The sequence below is a fragment of the Palaemon carinicauda genome, chromosome 15 (genome assembly GCF_036898095.1).
Source record: "Palaemon carinicauda isolate YSFRI2023 chromosome 15, ASM3689809v2, whole genome shotgun sequence".
NCBI lineage: Eukaryota > Metazoa > Arthropoda > Malacostraca > Decapoda > Palaemonidae > Palaemon > Palaemon carinicauda.
In genome coordinates this window covers 90,411,938-90,423,731 of record NC_090739.1, presented here as the reverse complement: position 1 = coordinate 90,423,731, position 11,794 = coordinate 90,411,938, and the positions used below count along the sequence as shown (strand labels likewise).

The 11,794-nt window shown below is 39.0% G+C and overlaps 1 protein-coding gene across 1 annotated transcript; it reads left to right on the top strand.

Annotated features, from left to right (window-relative positions):
- Positions 1-4,722: 4,722 nt before the first annotated feature.
- On the top strand, positions 4,723-6,923 carry LOC137654066 (uncharacterized). The gene is made up of 3 exons (XM_068387703.1): positions 4,723-5,350; positions 5,575-5,780; positions 5,925-6,923. Exons 1-3 carry the CDS (start codon positions 4,723-4,725, stop codon positions 6,921-6,923), a joined length of 1,833 nt encoding a protein of 610 aa, XP_068243804.1.
- The last annotated feature ends 4,871 nt before the right edge of the window (positions 6,924-11,794 follow it).

Sequence of the window (11,794 nt, the reverse complement as noted above, 5' to 3'; positions counted from 1 at the left end):
TACGCATCAATCTATAACCTTATTAAGAAACAGAATATAAAAAAAGAGAATAAGTTTCAATTAGATTCATGAAACCTTTCAATATAGTCCTTCGATGGAGAAGAACAAGACACAAGAAAGAATCAGATTGAGCTGAACCTGGAGTAGCAGACACACAAAAAAGGGTAAATCACTCAAGAATGATTAGACACCAACACTTCATAAAGGTAATTTACAAAAAGATCGGATTGCAAGAAGTTACAGTTATCCCACCTTCAGATAGACATTCCGTCAACGTAAAGCCTCCAAACAAGAGGAAAGATGTCTAAATATTTGGCTATGCCTCACTCCAATGTCGGGAGTTTCGAACTGATCACTCGAAAACCCCGCCATTTAACTCCACGAACGTTGCGTTAAATTGAGGTAAGATTGGAAGATCTCGAGGCGTTTCTACGAATGAGTATTGTCCAGTACGTGACGGTATTGTGGCATAAAATTCAACCACCTGGTGGGGAAGCAGCGGGTGTCAGAGAGACAAAGTGTTTATTATTTACGAATTACAAAAATTATACTGTACTGTTTTACTAAGACAAAAATATCGATATATATGTTTATAGTCAAGGACTCTCTAGTTTGTTGGATTACGGCAAATTATGGCCTTCAGCCGAAGTATTAGGATTACCCTCTGATCTGAAGTAAGACTTTGATTGTTTCTCTGTCTTGTGGTCGATAAAGAAGCTTTATCAAACCCCTTATTGAATAAATAACGTAAGAATTCACTCGCATCTCCCAAGGACACTTTAGTTAGCGCGGGAGATCGTAGTTATCCTCGGAGCTGTCCAGCACGACGCTCGTTCATCTCTGCCTAAACCCCCAACACATTAAGTAGTGCTATTGTTCGTCTCTCTGTCTCCGCTCCAAGCCACGTGATACCAGGTCGGATCTTTTTTTCTGAGTGTTTCATGTAACTTATATCGGTCTGTAAAATTGTCATCCCTGGGACTGGGGATTGGCTTTATGCATTAAAATACGTCTATGGACCTTGGTAGGTGATTTACCAAGGAACTATCCCTTTAATTGTGAAAATTTAGTCTTTTTTGGTCCAACGTGGACTTTGTGCTTTATGAGCACATGTTGCGGACCCCTTATGGGTGACAGTTCTATTTTTCAGTTAGCTTAAGTGTTATTGTGTGTTATTTCTCTAACAAATGGTTATTTTTGTGATAAATTTGAAAATTGTAATCATATTTTATTGAATCCTGAAAAGTTTTGGAAAGCAAACCTCTTCAAGGTCTGGTCATCGGCCCATTCCATCGGGCCTAGAATAATTCATTTCAATAAGTCCTTCGAACCGGATGACAAGTGCTTTCCAGAGCTTGAAAGGAAATTCTATGAGGTATGATCCGTAGGGTAACCCTAAAAGGAGAGAGAGGGAGAGACTGAACAAAGCCCTCAGTGTCCCAATGTGTGACCGACCGCGTGTGCCTTTAGTTTTCTGTGCCCCCATCTTTGTAACTTAAACCTAATTCTGTTCCTTCCTAGTTTGCCGAACCCCCCGAAATAGAGTAAAGTCAGTCAAAATGGTGGTGGCCACGATCGTACACATCGAGACATCGATGGGCCTCATAGTAGACTTACTGGTTGAAATGCAACGTGCATTAGTTGAGACCTACTCTGAATCCGTGTACCAGAATCTGGTCACGCAATTGCAAGAGGAGGTAAGACAGCTAAGAGAGCTGTACAAGAATCAATCTGTTAAACTAGAATCTGGTTTAGAAGCCCGAATCAGGACACGTTAAGAGACGCTACGCGAGCTTCTACCCTTCTATATAATCGAATTGATAGAGTGAAAGTCACTACGACAGGGAATGTTCCCCCCCAGATTGAAATCGCTGCCTCTCCCCACTTTTGAAGGGGGAGTGCAGGAATATGCTTCATATCGAGAGCTCTTTACGATACATGTGGATCGAAGAGCAGATTTGGATGATGTATCTAAATTCAAATATCTGTGGGGGACTTTAGGCAGGGATCCGCTTAGGATCATAAAATCCCTAAGTGTAACCGCCGCGAACTATAGGATAGCGTTGGATCTCTTAGACAAACAATATGGTAATGTCCATCAGACACTCGTAATTCTGCACAGAAAGTTGGCTAATATCTTTGTACCCTCATTAGATCCTGTAGAGCTGAAAGGTTCCGTTTTGAATTAACAATTATAATTGCGCAGATCAAGAGGCTAAGTAGTAATGATATAGGCCATGGTATGGTCATGAGCCTCATTAATCAAAAGTTGTCAGAAGGGAAGCTCTACAGGAAAGTAGTTGAGCATCTGAGAAAGTGTGACTATATGCTAGATGAATTCTTCGACGCGATCAATTTCATTATTAGAATGCTCGAGGACGATGCCTTGCAACGAGGAGATAAACTTGAACCTGACAAAAGAGTAGACGTCAGTGTAAGAGCGAAATCGAAACCCGTTCAGAATAATTCTTGTCCCTTTTGTAACGAACGGCACCCGCCTCACGGATGCCGCCAAGTAACTGAAGTGGCTGCCAGACGTCGCATTTTGCTAAAGAAGTGCCTGTGTTTCAATTGCACTAAGTCTGGTCATCGGAGTGATAAGTGTCCCGTCCCTAACTATTGTAAGAATTGTAATGGTAACCACCACACAACCATTTGTGATAATTATAATGAGGGAAAACGACCGCAATCAGTTCCCTCCACTTCAGCCCCAAGTAATAGTAGTAGTCAGTCTACAACGTCCCGCCCCGTAGTAAATGCGACGCCTCGACAGCACGAAACTGCCCCCCGTCCATCTGAAGATAAAGTGGAATCCAAACAGTGCAAAAGTGCAAAGATCGCACAGATGTCAGACGTGGACCTCCCATGTACAATCTTGCCAACGGCTATGGCCGAAATCTATCATAAGCAAGGTAGCAAGCGAGTCCACTTATTTCTCGATACGGGAAGCCAAAAGATCTTCATGTCCGCGAAAACCGCGAGACAATTAGGCCTACCAGTGGTAGGAAGGATAGCATTGAACATAGCTCCGTTTGGCTCCGCAGAAATAAGCGGACAATGTGATATCGTAAGCTGTAAGGTAGAGATGGGAAAACGAATAGTACAAATGAAGCTGGTGGCACACGAGAACATTGACGTCCCAATACATAACGCTGGTTATGTACAAGTCAGACAGCATCTGTTGAGTAAGGGAGTCACGTTGGCTGATCCAGAGAATAAGTCTGATGAGTTGAAAAATGTTCACATTTTAGTAGGGGCAGATTATTTTAGCTACTTCATCATAGGCATCGAGAAGGTTGATGGGATAAATCTTTTCCTGACCCATAATGGTATGTCGCCATATGGGAAAGTGCCGCAGTGGCTATTAGAAGGAAAAAAGATCGAACATATGAAAACGCTCAGTCTGTAGAATTGCGAGTGAACCAAACCAGTTTGACGTAGATGAGTGGTGGCGTTTGGACCGTGTTGGCATCCCCCCATCAGAGCAATATACTGTTCGCGAAGCGGAAGCCATGCGAAAGGTGTCGCAAAGTATCGTAAAGAGGCTTGAGGGATATCAGGTTAGCCTACCATTCGGGTCGGATGCTAGGCCAGATACGAACTATCGAAACGCTGTAGCGCAGTTAGAATCATTGCAAACTAAGTTCAGGAAGGACGGAATATTTTGATCAGTATCAGGGAGTGATAAATAAGTACCTAGAAGCAGGCTATATATTAGAAGTAAAGGAACCCATGATTGAAGGGTATTATATGCCACATTTTGGAATTAAGAAAGATAGTCGCACGACCCCCCTCAGAATCGTGTTTAATGCCTCAGCAAAATCTAAGGGTCATAAATCGTTGAATGAATGCCTCTTACCTGGCCCCAATCTAGTAGAATTAGCATATCATTTGCTTATAAGGTTCAGGTTGAACGAATATGCCATGCTAGCCGACATCAGCAAGGCCTTCCACCGTGTCTTGTTAGATCCTCGTGATGCCAAATACACACGATTTCTGTGGCGCGAGGTAGCAGGTCAAGCGCTCACCTTCGCCTTTAGAGTCGTGGTGTTTGGCATCACGGCGAGTCCATTTTTGTTGCAACAAGTTTTAAATTGTCATTTCGAAAGGGAAGGTAGGCCAGATTTGGCGAAGTCCTTTTACGTAGATAATTATCTTAGTACTTTCGAGGATGTAGAGAGCATGAGGCAGGAGCAAGAATCTGTCAATAAGATCTTAAAAGGGGCTGGTATGCCTTTAGAAGGGTGGGCGTCCAATAACTTAGCCTTCGATAGCGAGAAGCAATGGAGTGAGCCGGTGAATGTGAACGTACTTGGGCTCCGATGGACCCGAGACGTCGACCAATTGTGTGTGAAAGAGAGTACGAGAATCAGTGAATTGGGGGAGGGATGGGTACCTACGAAGCGTAGGGTACTTTCCATATTGGTCTCAATTTACGATCCTCTATGCTTGATAAGCCCATTATTTGTTCGAGGAAAGCTTTTCCTCCAACAACTATGGGAGGATAACGTAGGTTGGGATGACGTGGTAAAGAGAGAGAAAGCTAGAGAAGCGAGTGAGTTGTTGTGTGAATTGAAAGCGGTGAGCAACATCACATTTCCAAGAGCGGTAAGCAAGAAAGGTTTAGAGCTCCATGTATTCACCGATGCCAGCAGTAAGGCATACAGCGCAGTAGCATATACTAGGGACAATTGCAATCAGGTAAGCGTACTCACTAGTAAAATGAGGATTACTCCAAAGGGGATGAACAGGTTGACAATTCCCAAGCTAGAACTATTAGCATTGTTGTTAGGCTACAGATTAGCCAGGACACTCAAAGGGCTGATAGAGCCACGAGAGATAGTCATGTGGACCGACAGTAAGGTCACGTTGGCATGGGTAGCATCTCCCGATGCCAAAGACAACAAAAATGTATTCATATCTAACAGAGTGGCGGAGATTGTTTTTCTTCATCAGGTTTGCCGATTCAGTCTAAGCCATGTCCCAAGCAAACAGAATCCTGCAGATGTCCTGTCCAGAGGAGCAACGACGCAACAACTGCTAAATAACCCTCTTTGGCGGAACGGTCCAGAGTTCCTAAGGACCACAAGAGAACCTGTTCCTTACAAGGAGGACGATCCAACCAATGAAAGAGCCATAGTGGCGGCGGTACAAGAAATGAGGGAGGAAATAAGACCTGTTCCACCAGGAGAGATATGGGAAATTTTACAGAGGGAAGTAGAGTTCCGATTCCTATTGAGAGTTGCTAGGATAATCAAAAAATTTACCAGATTAAAACGGCATCCGTTCAGTATTGTTGTCCAATTAGAGCAAAAACATTATGTGCCTACAGTCTATGCTTACTTGGAGGGTGGAGTCAGACCCCCTTGTGAAGTTACTAATTTTGTCAGAAAATTAAATCTAGTATTAGATGATAGGTTAATTTGCACTAGGGGACGAGTGTCCCAAGTAAAGGAAATGAAACATTTAATTCTTTTGCCAGCCAAAGGGCACTTAGTTAGGGCTTATCTAAGATATTTGCATAGTTTGCATTTACATTGTGGTGTGAATACACTAATGGGTATCTTCCGACAGAAATGCTGGTCGCCAGGCCTACGTTCCATTGCGAGGCGGACCGTGCGGCAGTGTCCAGAATGCGTGCTAGCCTTCCAGCCACTGTTGAGACAGCCACACCCCCCTTGCCGAAGGAAATGATCAACCTGACGAAGCCCTTTACAGCAGTCGCAGTGGACCACACAGCGGCCATACAGACTGAAACGCGGCCAGGCTACATACTGATCGTGACTTGCATGGCCAGCAGGGCCGTGTACCTTGATTTCTGCCCCTCCCTGGAAGCGGATTAATTTGTATTAGCCTTACGTCGCTTTTGTGCTACCCACAGTGCTCTGTCTTTCATCACATCTGATAATCCTTAAACGTTCAAGACTGCCAGCAACCTCCTTCAGGGACTTTATGAAGAGGATGAAGTCCAGCAGTTCCTGAGGAAAACTGGAATTGAATGGCACTTTCAGACGCCCCGAGCACCTTGGAAAGGTGGGTTCTTCGAGCGCCTAATCGGAGTGCCAAAACGTGTCCTCCAGATAGCCCTCGGGAAGAAGTACCTGCCGGACGCCCACATACTAATATTAGTGAAGGAGGCCGAGGCGGTGGTTAATAACTGGCCTCTAATGTACAGTGGCGCCAAGTGCGAGGATGAGGTACTCACCCCCTCCCATTTAGTGAGAAGAAGCCCTATCAACCTCATGGCACCGATCTTGCCAGACGACCACCTCAATGTGACCTTCACCTCCCGGAGGCTCCGTAATCATTATTTGAAGTTGACAGACTCCTTGAAAGCCTTCCGAGAGAGGTGGAGAAAAGAGTATTTGAGTGCCCTGAGAGCCAGACACGACTGTCGATCTGGGGAACCTTCCAAGCTGCACCTCGGAGACATTGTGCTGGTCAAGCAAGAAAATCAAAAAAGGCCTACGTGGCCCCTTGGACGTGTCGTGGAGACATATCCTGACGACGACGGAGTCGTGCGTTCAGCCAAGGTGTTGTTCGAGGGTGTCAAGTCGCAGCGAGCTGTCAGCCACCAAGTTCCCCTGGAGATTGCCCCCTCTGATGACGATGATGGTGTTGGAGAAGACGATGGCGACGTCGAGGACGAGGGCGAGCACAGTTTGCCAGCTGGACTGCCAAGGACCGTTGAGACGTCTGGGGACAACCAGGAGATGGTTCAGGATATGACATCTCGACAACCAACCACAGAGGTCTTAGGTAGTGACGCAAATAGTGATAACAATACGGTAAGTGAGATGAGTGAAAGTGACACAGAATCAGAGACAACGGGCGCCCAAGGACGTTCCGCACGCCCATTGAGAAAGGCTGCCGCGAAGCAGCGAGATTTGATGGAACGATTACTCAAAAACGAGGACATCTAAAGGAAAATGGGAGAGTCCCTTCTGGTAGGTAGGGAGGGTGGAAAGAAATAAGTGTAGGTGAATTTGAATCCACAGAGGTTGGAAGTGCGTCGGGTGTGAAGTACGGGGACAAGAGGGTCTCTCTCGTACATACAATTCGAGCGTTGTAGAAAACCAGGCCCTCCCCCCTCTTGTTTCTGCTAGAGTAATTGCCAAGGTGTGGCAGTGTGGGAAGGGTAATTCCATTGATTGATTAAGGGCGGATTGCCTTATGATTCGATGTATGTATGAGTATGTTCAATTTATGATTGTACATGTATACATTGCTTATTGCTCATTGAAGATATTGCAGGCCCATTGCCTATTCGCCTTTCTATTGATTGATTAATATATGTAATATATGTCTGGGTACATTTTCCTGTATTGCCATTCTTTTGCATACATACATTGCTTATTGATCATTGAAGATATTATTGCAGGCCCATTGCCTATTTGCCTTTCTATTGATGGATTCATGTATGTATTATATGTCTGGGTACATTTTTTTCTGCATTGCCATTCTGTGTGTACACTTGTAAGAGTTGATTGCCCCAGGGTAATATTTCTGTTGATGTATCTTGTGTATACTCCGTTAGAGTCGTTGTGGAGCGCTACGCAACGAGCCTAACAGAGTCTTGGAGTGGTTACTCCTCCCACGAGTCCAGTCTTGCCTAATTGACCGACGTTTCACCGCCCCTTTATTTCGGGTGTGGAGGATGTCGGGAGTTTCAAACTGATCACTCGAAAACCCCGCCATTTAACTCCACGAACGTTGGGTTAAATTGAGGTAAGATTGGAAGATTTTGCGGGCGTTTCTACGAATGAGTATTGTCCAGTACGTGACGGTATTGTGGCATAAAATTCAACCTCCTGGTGGGGAAGCAGCGGGTGTCAGAGAGACAAAGTGTTTATTATTTACGAATTACAAAATTGATACTGTACTGTTTTACTATGACAAAAATATCGATATATATGTTTAGAGTCAAGGACTCTCTAGTTTGTTAGATTACGGCAAATCACGGCCTTCAGCCGAAGTATTAAGATAACCCTCTGATCTGAAGTAAGACTTTGATTGTTTCTCTGTCTTGTGGTCGATAAAGAAGCTTTATCAAACCCCTTACTGAATAAATAACGTAAGAATTCACTCGCATCTCCCAAGGACACTTTAGTTAGCGCGGGAGATCGTAGTTATCCTCGGAGCTGTCCAGCACGACGGTCGTTCATCTCTGCCTAAACCCCCAATACAGTAAGTAGTACTATTGCTCGTATCTCTGTCTACGCTCCAAGCCACGTGATACCAGGTCGGTTCCTTTTTTCTGAGTGTTTCATGTAACTTATATCGGTCTGTAAAATTGTCATTCCTGGGACTGGGGATTGGTTTTATGCATTAAAATACGCCTATGGACCTTGGTAGGTGATTTACCAAGGAACTATCCCTTTAATTGTGAAAATTTAGTCTTTTTTGGTCCAACGTGGACTTTGTGCTTTATGAGCACATGTTGCAGACCCCTTATGGGTGACAGTTCTATTTTTCAGTTAGCTTAAGTGTTATTGTGTGTTATTTCTCTAACAAATGGTTATTTTTGTAATAAATTTGAAAATTGTAATCATATTTTATTGAATCCTGAATAGTTTTGGAAAGCAAACCTCTTCAAGGTCTTGTCGTCGGCCCATTCCATCGTGCCTAGAATCATTCATTTCAATAAGTCGGAGAAAAATCATGACACCAAGGCTCCTTCCTGCAGGTGCAAAGCATATAACACAGAATAGAAATTATGAAGAGGACACCAAACACTCACCAAATTTCAACAGTACCAGTAACAATTACTGTATTTTAACTACCTTTAAGGTTATTAGAATTATCAGCATGTGGTAATATCTAGAGATTTTAATGGCTGGTACAAGAAGAAAAATGTACGTCAATTCAAATTAAGGGAAGGAGTAATCTTTAAATTGGATAAAAAAAAAAAATCAGACCTCCATAAAAACAACTACTCAACGGGTTATAACTAGCCAGTTTCAGATTAAAGTAAAAGTGTGAAGCAGCAGAGATAGCTAACTGCAACTGTTTCTCCACAACTTTCTTATTTTGATATCCTCATACCGGTGGTTATAACTCATCTTGTAAAGAAGTTAAATTTTATTTTATTTCAAGTCTATCGGCGTGCATATTAGGTCACCCGTGAAGTAAAGGAGCCAACCAGAAATGCAAAAGCCACCACGACACCTAACATTAGGTTAACATTCAGTACAAGATACCTCAAGATGATGCTTCATGGTAAGATTTTCTAAAAGAAGTGTATCCTGCATTTCAAGTACAACTGGTTATTTGCCTCATCATCTTGTAATGCATTCATCCTTTAGGAATCTTACATTTCAACGTGAAACAAGGATAATGCAGAATTTGAGAAATATTTCTTGCAGCATTGAGTCAAAGCGAGTCATTGAAATTGAGAGATCTATCAGAATCAGATATGAAAATATATTTCAGTAGAATAAAAATGACACAAACAAGACATCCATAACCGTCTCTTGATCCTAAATATGACAAAATCAGTCAGGCTCATGGTTTTAGCTGAAGGGCAAAATATACACATCAAAATATATATATTTTACTACGCCTTCGTTTAGTTAAGCTATAAAAGATATTAATTTCTGATTTATTGACTTATGTCGAAAAATGAATGAAATTTTAAATGGTACCATATATATATATATATATATATATATATATATATATATATATATATATATATATATATATATATATATATATGTATATATATATATATACAGTATATATATATATATATATATATATATATATATATATATATATATATATATATATATATATATATATATATATATGTACATATATATATATTATATAAAAATACGTATAAATATATATATATATATATATATATATATATATATATATATATATATATAAATATATATATATATATATATATATATATGTATATATATATATATATATATATATATATATATATATATATATATATATATATATATATATGTATATATATATAAATATATTCATACATACATATATATATATTTATATATATATACATATATATATATATATATATATATATATATATATATATATATATATATATATGTATATATATATATATATAAATATATAAATATATATATATAAATATATATATATATATATATATATATATATATATATGTATATATTTGTATATATATATGCATAAATATATATATATATATATATATATATATATACATATATATATATATGTATATATATATATATATATATATATATATATATATATATATATATTTATATATATATGCATAAATAAATATATATATATATATATATATATATATATATATATATATATATATATATATGTATATATATATATATATATATATATATATATATATATATATATATATATATATGATGGCTCCCGGGTCTGGGCACCAGAAATATATTGTACTATGGCTCATATCTAGGAGCCAAGCATACAATATGATATATATTACAACTTGCAATCTATAAAACCTCTCGAAATCTAAACTAACCTGTTTGTTTTTGCATTAAGTCTGTTACACTTGAAAATATTAGTACACGAACTTTGAGACAGTTAAATAACTCCCAGAGAGCGAAATATAAAACAATGAATGTAGAATGGCCTCTTAACTACGATGAAAACAAAACTTGGTAATTATTTCTTAAGTCTAATTCAAACAAACTTACTACGGTTCTTAACAGGATACGAGCGAATACTATTTTAAACCATTGTGAATGGAATAATACAATCTTTACAAAAATAAATATAGTTTGAATCGATTACAACACTTTGAAAGAGTTTACGTGACAAAATAAATTATGCAAAATAATATGTCTTTACCAAATTTAGATTAAGAAAAAAATGTTATGATCCGAAAATCATATCATAACTTGATTTGAACTATTATATCTAAATAAACCTTAGACTAAGAGATAATAAATAATTCTTACAAAAATCATACATTCACTTGTTTCTCTTGAGATTGAATGTGAATACAATATTCAATTTTTGCACTTAAAGGAAATAGATAACCAGATCAAAATACATGAACCTATCACCTTCCTACAGGCCTATTTACAGAAACTCTAAGAGAATTTTTATAAGTACTCATTTTGTTTACAGAACCCGTCACACCAAAACTTTGATTTTCCACTGAAGACTCCTAAAACAATACACTGATCTGCGAGCGAGACTGAGAGAGAGGGGAAAATGGCTGGTTCATGGCAGGAATTCTATATCTATCTACCTATGCAACACTGGGGTGACCCTTTTATACGAAACTTAGCTACTTCCAGAAACTTCCCAAAGATCTCAGAAGCATAGGGGCTGGGCTAAACGGTTACATATACTAAGGATTGCTCTCTTTAATATGCTATCATGCAGCGCCGTATGGCTCTCTCAGTCAGCTAGCTCTGCCGTAAGATAAAAAACTAAATTCTTATAACTAATGTAGATAAAAAACTTTATTCTTATAAATAATGTAAATAACATATACCTAATTGAATAAAGAATACGATGAAATTAACAATGAAAGTCTTACCTAATTTATATAGTATATTTGAATATACATGAGGAGAACTTATCTAAAGAGCTTGGTAACCACTCTTTAATGCACAAATATGATCAAATTAGAATCACTACTAAACTACTGTATTTACACTACACTAGACCAGCTTTCGTGAGTATATACATATCTATATATATATATATATATATATATATATATATATATATATATATATATATATATATATATATATA